We start from the raw sequence: 19376 nt of genomic DNA, 5'->3' as shown, positions 1-19376 counted from the left end.
TAGCTGATTTGCATGTGTCCAGTTGACTGAACTCAACCCGCCAGAACCAGATTAAGTAGGTCACTTTCAAACAGTGAGTCAACAAAAATATCTTGCCATGCACTGTGGAGTGCTGCATCTCTGGTGCTCTCACTGTACTACCATATCTGCCTTCCTGAGAGCACGTATTCTTTCTGTTTCTGTCAATAACATAGCATGGGCACAACCTTTTAGAAGATAATATTGCACTATAAATTCCAACAGAGTTGTGATGTGGAATGGAAAGGAATGGGGTATAGCTTTGAAACACAACAAATCTTAACCAGAACTAACAAGGATTTAAAAATGTGACTTTCTCTACAGCAGCTGAGCCAGATAACCAGATAGGAAGACAGATAGATCCAGTAGCCGGCTGGTTATTGGGCATTAAAACATGTCACAACTGGTAAAATTGGTACAGGATAAGGAGCATAATTAAATTAGGATGAAGGCTTTCTCCTTCCCCCCTAGACTAACCTCTTAATGCTGTTCTGCTTGATCAATAACTGCAACCCACTTAGGAATTGCAAGCCAGCCTCACTAATTAGCCGAGGGCTGAGGTGACTCTGACATGACTCCCTTGGCACCTCTTGGGCTGCTGAACTGTGTGGAGTCTGGGAATTGAAGTCAGCTCCATGCATTTGAGCCAAAATGAGGTTGCCTGATATGGGTATGAGGCGGGTGGTGATTATCTCTCCATTTCTCATCTCATTAAGGATTAGATATCTACACGAGTGGAAGGCTATTTAGATAGCAGTTAAATAAGGCTTATTGCTGCAGAACCTTTGTTAATTAATAACACTGCTTTCCTTTCCTCTTCCAGGAACTTAAGCCTTGTTGTCTTGAAATTTCTTTGATTGTATGAAAACAATCCTGTAACTGGAGGGAGGAACCAAAACAGCATTTTGTCTAATTGCCTGCTAGGAAGCTGAATGTATCATCCATCCATCCATCAATTTAAGAACTACGTGAAATAAGCACGAAGCAGATTTACTGAAAAAAAAAAAAAAAAGTGTACTTGCAGGGTAGTAATGATGACTCACATGCATGAGGTAATTTATGCTCTGACAGAGTCAAACACATCCCTCACACTTGCAACATGCAGCCACGGCTGAAAGGAAAGGTACTTTCCTATCCATTGTCCTAACTGTTAACTTCCTTCATTGTGGCAGTGGTTATGAAAAGTCTAAACAATTTTCATCAAGAACTTTCTCAAACCAGGAATCCCCAGTTGTTTTTATCTTGATGGGCGATCCTGAGCATGTCTGCTCAGAACTAAGACTAATTAGGCTCAATGGACCTTATTCCCAGGTAAGTCTGTCAATATGTACAGGATTTCAGTCTAACAGTACAACTCTATTCCCTTCACTTTTCTTTAAGCAACACAGAACTTTAAAATCATACACCATAAAACTTTTCCTCAGATGAAGGAAATGTATATTATTAGCTAGGGGTTTCCCTTTCACCCTCTGTAGAACTGTAGCAAGTGTAGGCAGAGGAATGAATCGTGTTCACTGGTATTTTATTTCTCTTGGTGACTCTTATCTCTTAGTGTAGAGCAGGGATGCCCAAACTTTTTTCAAAGAGGGCCAGATTTGATGAAGTGAACATGCGTTTACGATTTTACCCCAAACTTGTTGAGCTTTAATTTAGAATTAAAGTTGTTTTGAGCTTTTTTTTTTTTTTTGGATTGAAGTTGTTCAGTTTAAGATTGAAGTTGTTCAGCTTTTTTTTAGGGTTTTACCCCAGGAAATAAACTGCCACAGGAGCCGGATTGAACCAACCGGTGGATTAGACCCCCAAAATGGATTTTGGACATGCCTGGTGTAGAGGAAGGATGGAGACTCCCCAGGCTCGACATATGTTGCTGGACGATAGCTCCCATAATTCCTTGACCATGGAGTATGCTGGCTGGGGTTGATGAGAGTTAGCCTGTCAACATCTGGAGAGTCAATTTTCCCACCCATATATGATCTTATTCTCTGGATTAACACTTAATAAAAAGCTGTTAATTGAATTGTCACAGACCTTGTGTATTTCATTGCATTTGACCTCACTGTTTACTCCATGGTTTACATTTCTCTCTCCCTCCCCATCCTGATATGTAAATATACTTGTTAGTTAAAGATAACACTCCCTGCATCTAATGAACTGCAGTCTGCTTCATGAAAGCTTATTATGCCATAACAAATGTGTACATATTTAAGACTCTTTGTTGGTATTGCTGCAACAGACTTACACATCATTTAAAGGAAATTGTAGATAGCTATGCGTTCCGGAACAGGAAAAGAAGAACCCACAGTTGCTAGCGGAAGTTACAGAGAAACCTCAGTAAACAGCAGCTGCGCCAGACTTGTAATGTTAATTGGGGGAGCACTGACTTAGAAAATAACATTTAAGAGGTCACAAAATGGCTTTGCTGTGCATGTTTCTACTGGGGGTGGGGAGAGAGAAGGTGGAATTTTGTTAGGGCAGGGATGAATGTTAGGGACACTATTGAGTAGGAGCTGTTATGCAAAACCACCTCTCCATGCAAGTAGTATGACTGATAGAAGGAACTGGTTGGGGCAAGAGAGTGGCATATATTTTTTTAATCAATGGGGGTTGACTAAATAACCTTTGGGATCCCTTCCAACTGTACAATTCTATGATTTTAGGATTCTAATGCAGTGGTACCTCGGGTTACATACGCTTCAGGTTACAGACTCCGCTAACCCAGAAATAGTACCTCAGGTTAAGAACTTTGCTTTAGGATGAGAACAGAAATCGTGCTCCGGCGGCACGGCAGCAGCAGGAGGCCCCGTTAGCTAAAGTGGTGCTTCAGGTTAAGAACAGTTTCACGTTAAAAAAGGACCTCCAGAATGAATTAAGTACTTAACCTGAGGTACCACTGTATTAGATGAATCTACACCTAAGGTGGGGAACTTTATTAGAAAGCAAAAGTAGCCATGGTGGCCCGTAAGAAAAACTACAAAGCCTACATTAGAGCAGTGCCTTTATTAAGACAGCCAAAATGGCATGTAATACTATGCAAACTTTTGAGTTCTTCAAAACTCTCCACCAGAGGAGATAGTAAAGAAAGCAAGGGGAAGGCCAGCAAGAAAAAAAGGCTCTTGGATGTGGAATCTGGATTTAATCAAGAAGATGGGAGGAGGGAACGGACCATAACATTAGGCGCTGCTACGCAGGTTTCAGGTTGAGCCCAGAACTGCTGGGATGAAGAAATGAACAAATGGTTGATCCGTTATATTATATCCAGTTGTTACCCAGATCTGTGTCCAACCTTAAGAAGACAGAAGTTCCTACATGGGTAGAAAACAGAAAAAGAGAAGCCAGACTGTTGTTACATTAACAAAGCTGGAAATTGTATGTGATGTACTATGTAAAAAAAAATGTAAGAGTTCTATCTGTTGTTCCACCCACTGGCAGAGGAAGGGGTGTGTGGTGGGTGCGGCCTGAACTGGGGGTCATCCCTGAGGGGGGTGACATTGCCGTCGCCCCCCTGGGATGCTCACCATGGGCGGTACCCCCACAGGCACCTAGCCTCACCCCTGGGTGCACAACAAGTGCCCCGCTCCACCCACTTTCCCTCTAGCCCCACCCACCAGTGATGTGCAGAACCCAGAAATCTGGCCACAGGAGAGAGTGGCCCTTAGGCTGAAATGGTCTCCCTATCCCCTTTGTACCCATCATAATAAAAAAGAATTATGGAGAGTTATGTGTCATTTGTTGTTGTTGTTTAGTCGTTCAGTCGTGTCCGACTCTTCGTGACCCCATGGACCAGAGCACGCCAGGCACTCCTGTCTTCCAGTGCCTCCCAGTTTGGTCAGATTAATGAGCACATAATTACACAGTAATGAAAAAGTGCATATTCCTGCATTGCAAGGGGTTGGACAAGCTGATCCTCAGGGTCCCCTCCAACTCTACAATTCTATGAGCTAAAGCTTGTATGTATATATGTATATGGAAGGACAGGTCGTGAAGCTGAGGCTCCAATACTTTGGCCATCTCATGAGAAGAGAAGACTCCCTGGAAAAGACCCTGATGTTGGGAAAGATGGAGGGCACAAGGAGAAGGGGACGACAGAGGACGAGATGGTTAGACAGTGTTCTCGAAGCTACAAACATGAATCTGACCAAACTGCGGGTAGCAGGGGAAGACAGGAGTGCCTGGCGTGCTCTGGTCCATGGGGTCACGAAGAGTCGGACACGACTGAACGACTAAACAACAACAACATATATGTATATATCACAGTTCAGACAGAAGTGTCATAAAATCCAGGGAAGTTCTTATCAGGCCTTAGAGCGGCCCACACAGTGCCACTTCTGATACCCTTCACCCACGCGGGGCTGGGAAGCCATTCAGTAGGTTTCTTGGAACAAAGGAGCCAATATTTTTCTATGTCCTATTCAAGCTCAAAATGGTTAAGAACGGATAGCTCAACAGAGCTACAGAAGAAGGTCGCGCTTTTCACCATTTAATGTATGCTGCTGCTGCGGTATTGAATTCTGATGGAATTGACATTTTTAAAAGCAGATTGTGGATGCAGCCCCGGGGGCGGGGGTGTCTGTTGAGGGGGATTTTGACAGAGATGTGTTGATGCCCTTGGTTTTTTGGTGCACAATTTTTAAAGTGAGGTCTAAAAGTAGGGGAGTTCGCTGGGTGCCAGAAGCAGCGGAGGGAGAATGTGAACTAGCTGGAGTGGCCAAGAGAAATGTCAGCAAAGCTCTGAGGGAGGAGAAAGGCATCCTGGACTGCTCTGCACAAGTGCCCTATTAAGAGATAAGCAGTGACAGGAGAGGAAAGCAAGCACTGCCACCCAAAATAGCCTTGGGTGACACAAGAGGGCAAAGGGACGCAGTTATGGAAGCTGGCAGAGGAACCTATGGTACTGGAGCCTAGCAGAGAGATGAATGGACAGAGCCCTGGCCTGGAATTTAGTTCAAGGTGTGAAATTCAGGGCGGCATATGCATGTGATAAATGCATGCATGCAATAAGGGCAAAGAAGGAAAGCAAGCCATGAACAGCAAATATGTATGTAACTACAAAACACTCTGATTAACATACAAATGAACTGAAAATCATTCAAATATGTATGTGGCTGGCAAGTAAGAGAACTGTACTGTACAAGCAGGTATCCGACCTTGCATAGAGACTGGGGCATGCTAGCAATTGCTAACACACACCCTGAAGACACTAAAGATCAGGCAAATCAAGTTCCTCCATATCTTTCGGTCTGTGGTGCTCTTTGATCTGAGACGCTAACATTAATGAATCCAATAAAACTGTACCAAGTTTCAAAAAATTAGCCTGTCTCAGTTTGGTCCTCTGGCGACAGACACTTGATTTATCAATCTCTCCACCAGGGAGAATGCCTCATTACACTAGTCAGTCAGTGGAAGAAACCTCTTGAATGTCTCCTGCATGTCCCTGTCTCTTGCTGCGAAAAAGTATGTCAAGTCTTTCAAGTGAGACTGCACTTGATGGTCCGCAGATATGCTCAGCGATGCCAGAGCTGCCAAAATGTAAATGCCTGTCCTAAAATCTTCCAAATTTCCCTTTCAATCAGTATGTTTGGTTTGGTTTGATATATGGTTATATTGATCAGTTACTGTTGTTGGTTAAAGGCTGGTGAATTTTGCACTCCGTAAGCTTTTGCAAGTGAAATGGAATAGGGATAGTTCATTGGTACTTGATTTCAGACAAATAAGAAGCTGAAGGGAAGCTAAATGTAAGGAGAAATATCCCCTCCCTGTGTGGGTGGTGTTCAAAAACTCCTTAATTCAAGGAAAGAGGAGCCCACTATGGAGTTACAGAGTAGGAGGGAAAGGCCAAATAATGTCATTACGTTGTATATGTGTTGGCTGTGCAAATCAAATTTGTTGGTCTAAAACTGCTGGGAAAGCTTTTCACGAGTCTTAAGAATGTAAGAACCGCTGTTGGATCAGCATCCTTTTCTCACAGTGGCCAGCCAGATGTCTGTGGGAAACCCACAAGCAAGACCTGAGCACAACGACACTCTCCCCTCCTGCAGTTTCCAGCAACTGGTATTCAGAAGCATTACTGCCCTCCAACTATAGAGACCGAGCATAGCTATTATTACGGCTAGTAGTAATTGGCAGCCTTATCCTCCATTAACTCAGCTAATCCTCTTTTAAAGCCATCCATGTTAGTGGCCAGCATCACTGCCTCTTGGGGGAGAGCAAATTCTATAGTTTAAACTATGTGGTGCATGAAGAAGTATTTTAATTTCTCTGCCTTGAATCCTGGGTCCTGGGTATATAATCCTAATTCCATACAGTTCTGGGTCTTCACACATTAATTGGGTAGCATCCTGGATAAACCTGAAATCCGCTCAGTTCTTGACCAAAAGCTGACTTGAGAACTTTGACTGTCTTACCTTAGGCAACCTGGTGATGGATAGCTAGGCATGAGTCCCTTTAGTTTCTGGTTCTGAAACTGCCCCGGTGCTTGAGCTGTGTCTGGTCCTAGATCAAGAAGGTCCTACTATTCTCATTGTTACAATGAATTCCCTTAGCACTGTGCCCAACCAAGGTCTAGATTTCTCTGCTTCTGTTTTTCGCTTGCTCCATTTCTGGCTTGTAGTTAATAATAATGATGATAATGATAAAAATAATAATTTATTTGTACCCCACCCATCTGACTGGGCTGCCCCAGACAATCTGGGTGGCTTCCAGCATATATAACAACATAGGTTGTAAAGGGACCCCTGACCATTAGGTCGAGTAGTGGCCGACTCTGGGGTTGCGGTGCTCATCTCGCTTTATTGGTCGAGGGGGCCGGCGTACAGCTTCCGGGTCATGTGGCCAGCATGACTAAGCCGCTTCTGGCGAACCAGAGCAGTGCAAAGAAACGCCTTCCCACCGGAGGGGTACCTATTTATCTACTTGCACTTTGATGTGCTTTTGAACTGCTAGGTTGGCAGGAGATATAACAACATAGTCAAACATTAAACCTTAAAAAGCTTCCCTATACAGGGCTGCCTTCAGATGTTTCCTAAATGTTATACCCTAAATCTTCAAATCCAGTTCTGTAAGTCAAGGTCATGCTGGCTGTGGTTTTGAACCAATCTGGTGCTTATGGTTCTGTCCTGCCTCCTGACCTATGGTGCCTCTGGTTCTGGTGTAATACACTGTGTTTATACACCTCTCCACTTTCTGCATTGCCATATCCGTGTCTATATGCACTGATTGAGCGTCAATTACTCAGTTTGGGGGGGGGGCACAGAAAGCGAGGTTTGCTACGGCACAAAACCAGCAGAGCACTTTGGCACTGGTTTGGAGTCAAACAGAATGAGGTTGGATTTTTGGCCCTTTACAGTGGTACCTCGGGTTACAGACGCTTCAGGTTACAGACTCTGCTAACCCAGAAATAGTACCTCGGGTTAAGAACTTTGCTTCAGGATGAGAACAGAAATTGTGCTCCGGTGGCGCGGCGGCAGCAGGAGGCCCCATTAGCTAAAGTGGTGCTTCAGGTTGAGAACAGTTTCAGGTTAAGAATGGACCTCCGGAACGAATTAAGTTCTTAACCCGAGGCACTACTGAATTGTAAAGGGTTTTGGCCCTTTGCACAAAATGCGGGATTCGCAGCACAAAACTTTGGCGGCATCCAGAATTTCAGGGTCACACATTAGTGAAGTTTCTCCGGGTCCCTAGCCCCCCCGCTCCTCTGATCCTGATCGCATTGCCCACCTATCAGCTCCCTGAGTTCCCACCCTGCTCCAGGGGGCAGGCCGAGTTCTGTTTTTTTCGCCATGTTGCCCCTAGGTCTTCTTGCTCACAGCACCTCTTTCCCGTCTCGCCTCGGCGGAGGAGTCGCGGCCCACGTGCTCCCACCGACCACGCTGCCGCTCGGCCCCCGCCCCCTCGGAGAGCGGCCGGTGGGAGGCGCTAGGACCCGCCTGGCCTGGCCCCGGCTTGGCTCCCTCGGCCTCTCTGACGCGCTCTCCCGCCGAGCTGGCTGCGCGGCTCTCGAGCTACAGGCGCTACATCGCCCCAGGACGGCAGGGAGCCGCGCCACCGAACCCGCCGCGCCCGGGGACGGAGACACGCCCGAACCTGCCGCCCAGCCCAGCCCAGCGGTCCGGGATACCCAGGTAAGCGAGCTGTGCGCGGCGGGGAGATGCTGCTGCAGAGCGCGCGCGCTAGGGGACCGTCCGCCCGGGTCGCCCGAAGGGGGGCACCTGCGCGCTCTCCTGGCCCGCCGGGGTCTGCCGCTCGGCGGCACCTGCTCGCATCTGGGCGGGTCGGAGGCGAGGGCTGGCTTAAGGCTGGGAAGGAGCGGCGCCGGGTCCCCTCTCCAGCGCTTGCGGAGGGAGATGGAGGCGCCAAGCGGGCGGAGAGACTCTCGCCTGGCGGGCTTGGTGTTGACGAAGCTGTGCATGACTCAGGGCTGGTCCCCCGCGCCCCATCGCTGCCCCCTTCTCTCGCGGCTGCCTCCCAAAGGTGCTCTTGGCGGGACCAGCAGAGCAGGGGGGAAAGTAGGCGGCTGTCTGCGCGCAACAGGAGGGTGGAGAAGTGAAAGCCGGAGGTCTGCGCGTCGGCGGGGGCGCATCCCATAGACAGACTTCCGTAAGGCTCAGGCATACATAGCCCCTTTGGGCACCGTATTGTCTAGTTGCCCTCATTTCCCCAGCAACAGCATCTCCACGATCGCGCTTTCCCAGCGCCCCCTCCCTCTCCTAGCCCATGTCACGGTGACCGCGGCTCCAAGAGGCTGGTCCTCATGATCCCCAAGGGCTCCTCTGCTAGCGCCTGGCGTCCTGGCCACCCTGAGCGGTCTGGCTCCGGCTTCTCCTCCTCCTGGAGAAGTTCATTCATTTCTCTCCCGCGCATCCTTGACCCAAGGAGCTCCGTGGCCAAGTGAGATTTGCCCAGGAGAGATGCTTGTGTCGTTACCAAGCGAAAGCCAGTCTCATCGAGGCTTTTAGACAGCCCTTTTAAAACAGGCGATCAACCCACCCGCCTCTCTCTTGCTGAGCGCATCTCCCTCCCTCTTTCAGCGAGACCGACTCGGAACCGGAGCCAGGGGCATCACAAGGAGTCCGGCTCCGGTTCCGAGAAGGTGCTGAGAGGCGTTTGCGCCTTTCTAAACATCAGCAAACACCCCAGAAGAAGGCCTAGAGATAGATCTCTAGTTGGTGACGATGCTCGGCTGGGTCACAGGAGCACTCGATTTCTGGGCGCACCGCGTGAGATGAGGAGCGGAGGCTGGGTCTCCAGCGAGATCCAGTTTCCTTAAATGTCACTGGGATTCAAACGCTCGTGAAGGGATGACAGACAGGGAGGGAAGGAACTGGGCTAGGAAACAAGGAGCAAACCTCGCGCGCGCCTGTTTATCAGGGGGGAGGCTGGGCAACGGGAAGATGGGTAACGTTTAATCTCTAGGGTCAGAGATTATCCGGCTCAAATCAGCAAGAGACTTGGAAGGCTTACCCTGAAACCCATTTCCCCACTCCCAGATGATCCAGGTGGGCTGTGTGAGGACGCTTTTGTCCCTCAGAGGTACTCTGCTCTGTGCTGTTGTTTCCAACCTGAACTGTGCCATTTGAAAAGGAGTTCTGGTTCTAGATGACGTTCTGGTTGGTGTGTGGTTCTGGTGTTTAGATGGTCCTCCGCTCACCTGCACTTGTATCCATGCCAGATCCTTGGATAAGATTCCAAGGTGCTTTTTCTCTGTACACACAGTCCCGGCTATGGTAAATGGTCCCCTTAAAACTTCATTTATCTGTAGGAATCAATTTCAGCCCATCTCTGTAGTCAGCTTGGGCCTGATTGGCTCCTCCAACCAGTGCCCAGTTACTGATCTAATTTAATCCAATGTTTTTTGACGGATCTAGGGCATTTGCTTGGAATTGAAATACTGCGCTTCCCTGGGCATAGATGTTGTAAACAAATGATATGGGCAAGATTGTACTTATTTCTTATTTTGCTGCTTTTTTGCCTTGGTATGTTAATTTTTTAAAAATACGAAATTGTAAAGAACACAAAAGCGAAGCTGCTTATATTTGCCTGTGCTGTTTGACTGGTTCTTGTCTTGAATTGCGACAGCGACATTTCTCTATTAAGCAATATCAAGTCTGACATCTGTGTTTATACGCTTTTCTTTTTTCTATTTGAAGTACCGATGGCATCAGATTGATTTTTTTAGCTGCATATGACAGTAATTAGGTAGTGCTGCATCTACATCCTCCATTATTCACTTGGAAAGCCCACTGTGGCGAAGGGTATTTATATTTCAAAATAAGTGTGTATATTTACTATGATGGGGTTGTGGAACAGCAATCTGAGGACCCATTATGAAGCCAGATTTGGTGTTTGGGTTACAGTAACTAACATATTTCTGAGCCCTTTACAAACACTATAGATCAACAATTAACTAAGCTTTCCTGACAACTATAATGATAACGATAAATAATAATAGAAAGGAGAATAACTCTAAATAAAATGACAGTAAAAATGTGAAGCTGTAGATTTATTATTTATTTATCACATTTATATCCCCCCTTCCCTGCCCCAAGGTCACCCAGATGGCTGAATGGTCTCCCAGGTCCCAGTCCAACATTTTAACCATTACGCTACACTGAATCAGTTATGAAGCTGGTACTGCAATGTTCTTGCTTTTCATTTATTTATATACTGCTTTAATACTCTCTAAGCAGTTTGCCAAACCACCAAAGTGGTTTGATAGCATGAGGAAGGGTCTAGTAGGTAGCTAGGACCTGATGGGTGTGGGGCTGTAGTCCCCCAACTTCAATGCCCTGTACAGTATATAACACAGGCTGCTTCTTCTGGAGGAGAAATTCTCAAGAGGTAGACTTACATAGCTTGTGGCATCGTCTAAAGTGCAGTTCTACTCTGGCTGTAAAATGACACCACCATCAGTAGATCTTCTCCCAGGGAGTATTCGGTTCTCCCCATGGCTTCAGCTCTGATCAATGCTATGCAAACATTTGTGCACGTGAGTAACTTGAGCTTCGTAAGTGGCACAATCCGGTAAGCTCAGAGTGATCACGGATATGTGGGCCTTTACTCATCTGGCATGGAGATTCGTAGGACAGGAGCAATTAAATGGCGGTATTAAATGACCTTTGTATTGCCAGTTTGGGGCACAAGGGGCTGAATTCTTACTCTCTAGAGCTGAAGGCATGAGTTTTTAGTACGTTGGATATATAGTCACGATGACTCCCGCACAGTAGCAAACAGCAGCTTCCTTTTTTTGGATGCTTTCAATGAAAAAAGTGCAAAGCTAGTAACACGAATAATGGCTTTCTGGCCTATCTGATGGATCTGTGCACTCAACTGCTAGGAAACAGCCTCCCCCCACCCCCAATGTGTCCACCGGAGCAGAAAAGCCTGCAGGCAATTATGCATGAAGCCAGCAAGGAGGACACTGCCTGGTTTTCAGTTCCAGGCTGAATTTTGAGATTTGCAATCCTGGTAGTTAAGCATCATCTGCATATAGTATAAAGCACACTCCATACCCGATGGTACGGGGTGTTTTTTTTTAAAAAAAGAACAATTGGAATGTTTCTTAGTCATTGCAATGATTGGTTACTCATGAAAGAAAGGAGAGCAGTTGAATGAAGTGCTAAATTGCTTTAATAATAATTTTTTAAAAGCCTTTTGGGCTGGGTGGTCATGAAGGGGCTTTGCATTTCATACTCAAGTTAAGAGCTGAGGAGTCTTGATGGGTGTTGGGGTGGTGGCAGTGATGATCTGCCCAGGGAGCCTAGCTGCCTTCCTTGCCACACAAGCCCCATTCTTCACATTGCAGGTGGTTTAGTGGCCCAGAACATGTGTTTATGTGCATTTATTTCATTTGTTGACACTATCAGGATATACAGTTTGTAAATATATGTCATTAATTTATTTCACTATACTATACCAATGTGATGGGATGCGGGTGGCGCTGTGGTCTAAACCACAGAGCCTAGGACTTGCTGATCAGAAGGTCGGCGGTTCGAATCCCTGCAACGGGGTGAGTGCCTGTTGCTCGGTCCCTGCTCCTGCCAACCTAGCAGTTGGAAAGCACGTCAAAAGTGCAAGTAGATAAATAGGCACCACTCCAGTGGGAAGGTAAATGGCGCTTCTGTGCGCTGCTCTGGTTTGCCAGAAGCGGCTTTGTCATGCTGGCCACGTGACCCAGAAGCTGTCTGCGGACAAACACCAGCTCTCTTGGCCAGTAAAGCGAGATGAATTCCACAACCCCAGAGTCGTCCGCGACTGGACCTGATGGTCAGGGGTCCCTTTACCTTTACCTATACCAATGTGATAAAACAAAATGCCATGGGACATTTCAAACCCACCTTTTAATTGCAGAAGTGATCTCCTTGGGATGAGCCTGAACTAATAATTCATTGCTTAATTATTTAATAATTCAATTTATTCCATGTACATCCCACCTCATCCCAAGGGCTTGGGGCAGGTTAAAAAAAATGTTATTGCTAACTGCAACTCCCCCTCTAATTGCAGTGAATCAATCACAGACAAAGTAATTTTTTGGAAGGTGGGGGAAATCTTAGAATGATTCCTACAGCTGGGCTTTGGCAAGTTTCTAGGAGAAGGAATTTTGGAGTTGGGGAGGAGGCAGAGGAGAATCAGACACTGGGAATGAGTCTCCAGTTTCATGTGCTGCAGGTCTAGATCTGGAACGGGTGGTCTACCAACTGGCTTTCCAAGGTCTAACTAATTCATGTTGAGATATGGAGGAATCTCTGTCTATTCCCCTACCCTCCTGGTAATTGCTTACTCTTCCGGAAGTATCTGAGGTTCTGCACGATGTGACAGTGTACTTGTTGCATGAAACACCTGGATTGATTTGGCTACACATATTTCTTCCCACACAGTGCTTTGGTTGTCTTCTCTTTCTGCTTGTGGCATACTCCATTATCAGTATTTAAATTAACAAAAATTATTTCTGCATTGTATTGATTAGTACATTGCACTCCAGCTTTCCTCCATCTTGGAAGACAATGCACTGTACACAATGCTGATGAAACCCATACCTCTTTAGCATGAATCTTAGCTAAGCCAGGAAGCCACTGGGACATTTTGTTAAGTCATTCCCTTTTAGCACCCCCATAAATATAACTTTTTGTTTCTGTTGTAAAGATTATTGAAATTCTGTGTGTGGATTGCTTTTCAGCACGGAGAAAATTTCATATACGTGTGTGTGTGTGTGTGTGTAAAAATATCACTCAGTAAAAGCCTGAGGATATGCTGTGGATAGTAAGCGAAAGAGAAGGAAGCAACTGAGGAGATTTGAGTAGTAGGTTGATGGAACCTGTTATCAAACAGGACCAAAAGGGCAGATTGCAGGGCGGGGGATGGCAGAAGAACCACATGTTTGCTTCAAGAGAAGGGGGATGTTGAAAGAGGATGGAAGTGGAGCAGGGGAGGATTAACCTCTGGTAAATAACAAAGGTCACCAGTGGCAGAGACAAAGGTTTCTTTTGACATCTATGAAGTGATGTCCCTGCAGAGGTGGACCAGGCTCTGGCCTCAGAATACAAGGCTGCCAAATAATGCCTCTGTGGGAGATGGACCAAATGCCTTTCCCCCCTCTCTACACAGATTTCAGTTTGAATTAGAATTAATTGTGGAAACGCTGTAGTGGAAAGTCAGCTTTGCTAATCAGGAAGTGAAGCTCACAAATTAGCAGTGCTGTGGTCAAGTGAATGTCAGACAGAGTAGCAGATAGCATCAAGTTATAGGGGAGAGACCAGTGTTATTATAATGGGCTTGGACCTGTGAGCCCTCAGTTTGAATTCCTCCTCAGCATGGTGAGGAGGAGTTACTGTGTTTCATCCTAGCATATGCTATGGTCCTTTTTGTGAATCCAGCATAGCAACAGAGCTTCTCCTTTATCTCCTCCTCCCTGCACCTGCATAATCTGGGGTTGGGGGACCCTTCCATTGCAGAAGCTGGCAGACATCACTGGATGTCACCCAATATTAGAAAAGACTTGCAAGGCATTTTGTACACTCAAAGGTGAAAACTATGTATCCATTCACCCGTCCACAGGTTTTATTCAACCCCAGGGCACAGTTATCCCATAACTGGGATATCCCATAAACAACAACAAAAAAGGGGGGAAATTGGTACACATATATTTCCAGACACCTTGATTACTATAAAAGCCTGACAACGGGACCCCCCCCCCCAAATAACCAAGTTAAGTGATGAAATGTCTACCTCAGAAGTGGGAAACCTCACTTGTGGCCAGCCATATGTTGTCGAACTGCAGCTCCCCTCATCCCTAACTATTGTTCATGTTGGCTAAGGGTGATTCTTTTTTACTTATTCTTAAAAAAGAGAGACCGCATTTAAAGCATATGTTTCAGAAAACACTAGACAATGTGTCACATGGAGTAATTCACAAAATAATTTAAAAAAAACCAATAAAGCCATGCAATATTAATTTAAATCTGCAAAATATTACTAAAACCCACACTAGGTAAGCAAGGAGAGTTTTAGTCAACCGCACCCAGAAGGCCACAGGTTCTCCACCTTGGGTTCATAGCAGAGGTATAGCAGCAAGGAAGCCACATCTTTTGTTACCTGAGACTAAGGACAAGATAGTATCTTCCTCCATTCCATGAAAAAACGCTGACTAGACTGGTAGTCAGAATTGTATTTTGACACTGGCAGTGGGACACCATTCTCTACTGAGTGGTGATGGGCTGTAGCTGAAAGCCGTGGGCTATTTCATTGGAAGATTAACTATATCCCGTCTCTGGCATTCTCCAGCTTTTGAAAATAAGGTAAATAAATACTCTGTTCCTGAGTTTAGCATGCAGTGACCACTTCTCATTTGGGAAATTAAGTCTGCAGTCCTGAACAAATTGGATTTTTCCTATTAAGCACAAATAGAACACCCAATATAACAACCCTAAAGAAACACACAAACATATAACCATCAGTGTTACATATAGGCACTTTGTGTTAGCCATTCTTTAGCACTTCATTGCATGCAGGAGTCACCTTCAATGTACAAACTAATGTTTTATTTTATACGTGGTAAATATGCAGTTTAGGCTAGGGAGTGTCTCCAGAAGGACATATGTGAGTGTGATTGTGGGCGTGTCTGGGTTCTGAAAGTTAATATATGAAACAAAGAGCGGCCTGACTTCCTGAATGGTGTCACGTAGTATTTTGCCCTTAGCAAACCTCTTAAATTGTTGTAGAGGCAAGTACCCGTACTTGATAACCCTTTTCCATTTGAGTAGGGTTGTGGTTTTTTGTTGTTGCTTAGAACCTTCCCAAACTTGCCTCCTGTATCATTCCCTCTGCAGGGCATAAAGCAACTTGAGAGGAATTTTTAACAAGAAAAAGGCTAGTGGGGAGCAGATTAGGAAGCCCATCCCCACAATGCTCATTTGTGGAAGATTACATCTGATCTTATAAAAAGAAAACAATCGGAATAAGTCTACACTAGCCTCAGTGATGTGGCCCCTAAATAAGTTAATATTTGCCTTCTCCCTTAATGTTGTTTCTTCTGCTTTTATTATTGAGTAGCTCTATGCTTACGGACATAAAATGAGCCTGCTGGATCAGGCCAATGGCTTATCTAACCCAGCATCCTGTTCTCACAGTGGCCAGCTCAGGAGCAGATGCCCATGAAAAGCTTGCAAGCAGAACCTGATCAGAACAGCACTCCCTCCCCATCCCCACCCCACCCACCCGCAGTTTCCCATCCACTGGCATATGGAGGCATGCTGCCTCTGATTGTGGAGCTGGAACATAGTCGTCATGGTTCGTTTGTCTGCTTTTTGAATTGGTCTAATCTTTAAAGCCTTCCAAGTTGGCGACCATCACTGCCTCTTGTGTGAGCAGATTCCATAGTTTAACTGTGCATTGTGTGAAGAAGGGCTTTCTTTGGTCCATCTTGAATCTTCCAATATTCAGCACCATCGGCTACCCACATGTTCAAGAGGCATGGGCAGGCAAACTAAGGCCCGGGGGTTGGATCCGGCCCAACCGCCTTCTAAATCCGGCCTGCAGACGGTCTGGGAATCAGCGTGTTTTTACATGAATAGAATGTGTCCTTTTATTTAAAATGCATCTTTGAGTTATTTATGGGGCCTGCCTGGTCTTTTTACGTGAGTAGAATGTGTACTTTTATTAAAATGCATCTCTGGGTTATTTGTGGGCCATAGGAATTTGTTCATTTTTTCCCCTTTTCCTTTTCAAAATATAGTCTGGCCCCCCACAAGGTCTGAGGGACAGTGGACTGGCCCCCTGCTGGAAAAGTTTGCTGACTGCTGTTCAAGAGTTATGAGAGGTCCATGAGAACTTTTCCTTATCCACGTTTTCAGCACCATCAGACAGGCCACTTTGCCCCTGCAATTGAGGGAGCTGGGGCCATGTGATGGAAGCACGCCTCCTCCTTGAAAATTCATGGGGGGGGGGACCCTCGCCCCACTCCAGATGGCACACCTGAACACCATGCATAATTTACACACTGCTATCATATCTCCTCATATATAGTTTTCTCTAAACAGCTTCATAGAGGAGTTGCTCCAACTCCGTGATGATTTTGTTTGCCCTTTTCTGAACATCTTCCAGCTCCACAATATCTTTTTTCAAGTAAGGTGACCAGAATTGTACTTCAAGTGTGATTGATTTGTGTAGATTATTATATTTATATTATAAGCTAATGGTATAATATTGGCTTTAACTTCTTATCAACAAAGAACAGAGAGGGTCAGTCTGTGATATTAAATTGGCCGTTGGGATTCTGCCACAGAATAAGCATGAACAAAAACTTGAACAAAAAATGGATAATCACCTAGGATATAATTGAAACCTGTTGACAAGTCGAAGTGAAATATGGAAAGATTTTCAATAAGTTCTTTTGAAAAAGGATTACAGCACTTCCTTTGTTGTCTTCTCTGTGCTCTTCATTCTTTTCTTTTAAAGAAGTCATGTTATCTAGCTATTGCCAATGTAGGTTAAAGTTATGGGTGATACTGCTATGATAGGAATAGTAATTAAGAATTTGCTTTATTTTATTAAAATGGCCCAAATGATGCAAAACAGCAACAGGGCGTTATAGTTTTACTTCCTGATATAGTACTGCAAAGGCAAGAAAGAGGAGGGTGAACAAACTACTTTGCATACTCAAGCCACAACTTCTTTTGTTCCTACCTACATGGGGAGAGCACTTGATTTAAGAGAAAGCAATAGGCCTGAGCTGTTTCATGTGATTTACGGGTCCAATGTATAGTGAGAGGCAGGATGTCAAGCACGCCCTCAGGAACAACTCACAACTGAGTCAACCTGAAGTGAATGCTACATCCCATCCCCATTTGTTCCTTCCTTTGTTTCTAGGCAACAGGCTGGGGAGCAGAAGCACACTTCTGGAGCCTGCTTTTCCTCCATTTTCAGTTGGTAAGGTTACCCTGTATTTGTGTGTTGGTTTGTAAATATGCGCTTGTGTGAATGAGGACTGAGGGGAAGCTACTTGGCTGCATCAGTACATGCGACTTCTTTGCCAAGTGCTACAATCTGATGGCTATGATCAACCCAGAGAGAGGTGTCAAGAGTTTGTGTGTTTTTAACCAACGTTGAAAAGAATGCCTTTTTTAAAATACATAGGGACAGTGCTGCTTGTAAATGTTAATATGCGATCTAAAGGGCGTGCATTTGTTGTTGTTGTTTTTAAAAACTGTGTGTATATTCCAGCAGGTGTAGGTTTTATATTCAGATTGCAGGCAAGGAGAATTGGGGGAATAAAGGGGTGGGGGGTGGGGAAGCTTGTGAAAACGTCTCACAAGGCAGTAATGCGCTTGTTTCCGGCCTTTTATTGTGCACGTGCTCGCTCCCTCTCTCTCTCTCCCCATGGGCAGCTCTCGCCGAGAGGAATATTATATTCTAAAAGTAGTCATTGGTCGCTTAGTCGGTGCAGTTGCAACAAGAAGTAAAGGCGAGGCAGGGTTGGTTGCAAATGACCTTAGGCAACCGCTGTTGCCAGATCAACGTTTGAAAAATAAGACGCCCGGTGGCAGTTTGGGAAGCCGCCTTCTATGTATTCTGTGGAATGGACCATGGAGCTCGGGGATGTTCTGTATTCTGACAGTCTGATCCATCGCGTTACGCTACCCAAACTGAAGAGCCCGGGAGGCTGAATTTAAAGAGCGTCCTCACTGAATTTGCTTCGGCCCGTTAAGAGCTCGGCTCCTAAAAGCAGTGAGTTCAGTTCTCTCCCTCCTTTCATATAAATGGATTGAATCATAAGGGTTATAAAGCATTTAAATGTATAACGGCGGTTCTTGTTGGAAACGCCATCTAGAGCAGATATTAAAAAAAGGCGCGTGGGTCGTCTTGGCTGCAAAGCCATTAAACTTTCAGAGGCTGGCGACTTACTTTCTTAACAGCCAGAGGGGGTAACAGAATAATTTGATTTCCTTCAGATCGCCAATGGTGCTTGGATTATTATAAGGGAGAGGAGTCGTCCCCCGCCCCCCAGCGACTTTTCTCCTCTACAAAGCCTTATTATGTGACCACTTAACGGCTCCGGGGTTGGGAGCGGCATATAGCTGATGATCGGACAGAGTTGTTCTTGTTTGGTTGTTTAATTATAACTTGACCCCAATTAGATATTGCCAAGCGTTGCTTCCGCGTGCGTGTTTGCTGGTTCTGAAGCAGGTTTTGCGCTATCGAGATAACGATCTTAAAATCGGCTTCGAGGGAGAATGTGTGCGTTGATTTTTTCCTCCTACAGATGGCTGAGGTTACGCGCACTTTTTCGGCAGGGAATGCAATACTATACTAGAGCAAGTGCTCCGCTCTCTCTCTCCCCGGCTCAACCACGAGGTGAGCGCGTGTATTTCTTGGTAATTGCAGCCGGCACTTCCGGTCTGCCCCTCTGTCACGTCCTGCACGTCTGCATGCGGGAAGACGTCCCCAAGTGCTCTAGCCAGCCTGTGCCGGCAGCCCTCGTGGTCTGGGCGGGGAGGCTCCGGGGTGGAGCCAAAACCCCATTGGAACCGCGTTCCAAGCGGAGCCCCTCCGCCCTCTGATGCGCCGCCTCCTCTCAGATGCTCTCCTGGATCCACCGTGATCCTCGTAAGAGGTTCCCGCTACCAGATGCCGCACTCCTGCCTTTGCAGCTTTGCATTAAAAAATGCAGACTTTACCCCTTGCACTGCTTGGTCTTTGGTGTGTAAGTTTTCCCCACGTGCCTGTGTGTGTGTGTGTGTGTGTGTGTTTATCCGTATGGCAACTGAGAGCACTTAATGCATCAGATGAAGTGAGTTGTACTAGTCCACGAAATTTTATTTTAACGGTTTTATCTAAACAAAACAAAGTTAGGTATGAAATAGAAAATCAAG

At 45.8% G+C, this 19376-nt stretch overlaps 2 protein-coding genes across 4 annotated transcripts in view; one reads left to right on the top strand and one right to left on the bottom strand.

The window, feature by feature from the left end:
- CCDC57 (coiled-coil domain containing 57) overlaps window positions 1–9601 on the bottom strand; it is a 69657-nt gene extending 60056 nt beyond the window's left edge. The window contains exon 1 of the mRNA XM_083430121.1: window positions 9475–9601. Coding sequence (XP_083286247.1) covers window positions 9475–9586 — 112 coding nt within the window. The 5' untranslated portion in view covers window positions 9587–9601. The remainder of the gene's footprint in view (window positions 1–9474) is intronic.
- The window catches only part of SLC16A3 (solute carrier family 16 member 3), a 31872-nt gene continuing 20408 nt past the window's right edge, over window positions 7913–19376 (top strand). The window contains exons 1-2 of one of the 3 annotated variants that reach the window (XM_083430142.1): window positions 7913–8135; window positions 17374–17433. The gene's annotated coding sequence lies outside the window, so the exon portion shown is untranslated. Of the gene's footprint in view, window positions 8136–17373; window positions 17434–17504; window positions 18232–19376 lie in introns of those variants that run through there. The other 2 variants (XM_083430141.1, XM_083430140.1) reach the window with 2 other exon arrangements.

Source organism: Podarcis tiliguerta (assembly GCF_965153285.1).
Source record: "Podarcis tiliguerta genome assembly, chromosome: 2".
Taxonomy (NCBI): Eukaryota; Metazoa; Chordata; class Lepidosauria; order Squamata; family Lacertidae; genus Podarcis; species Podarcis tiliguerta.
The sequence above is the reverse complement of the archived record's forward strand: the minus strand, read 5'-3'. Positions and strand labels throughout refer to the sequence as shown.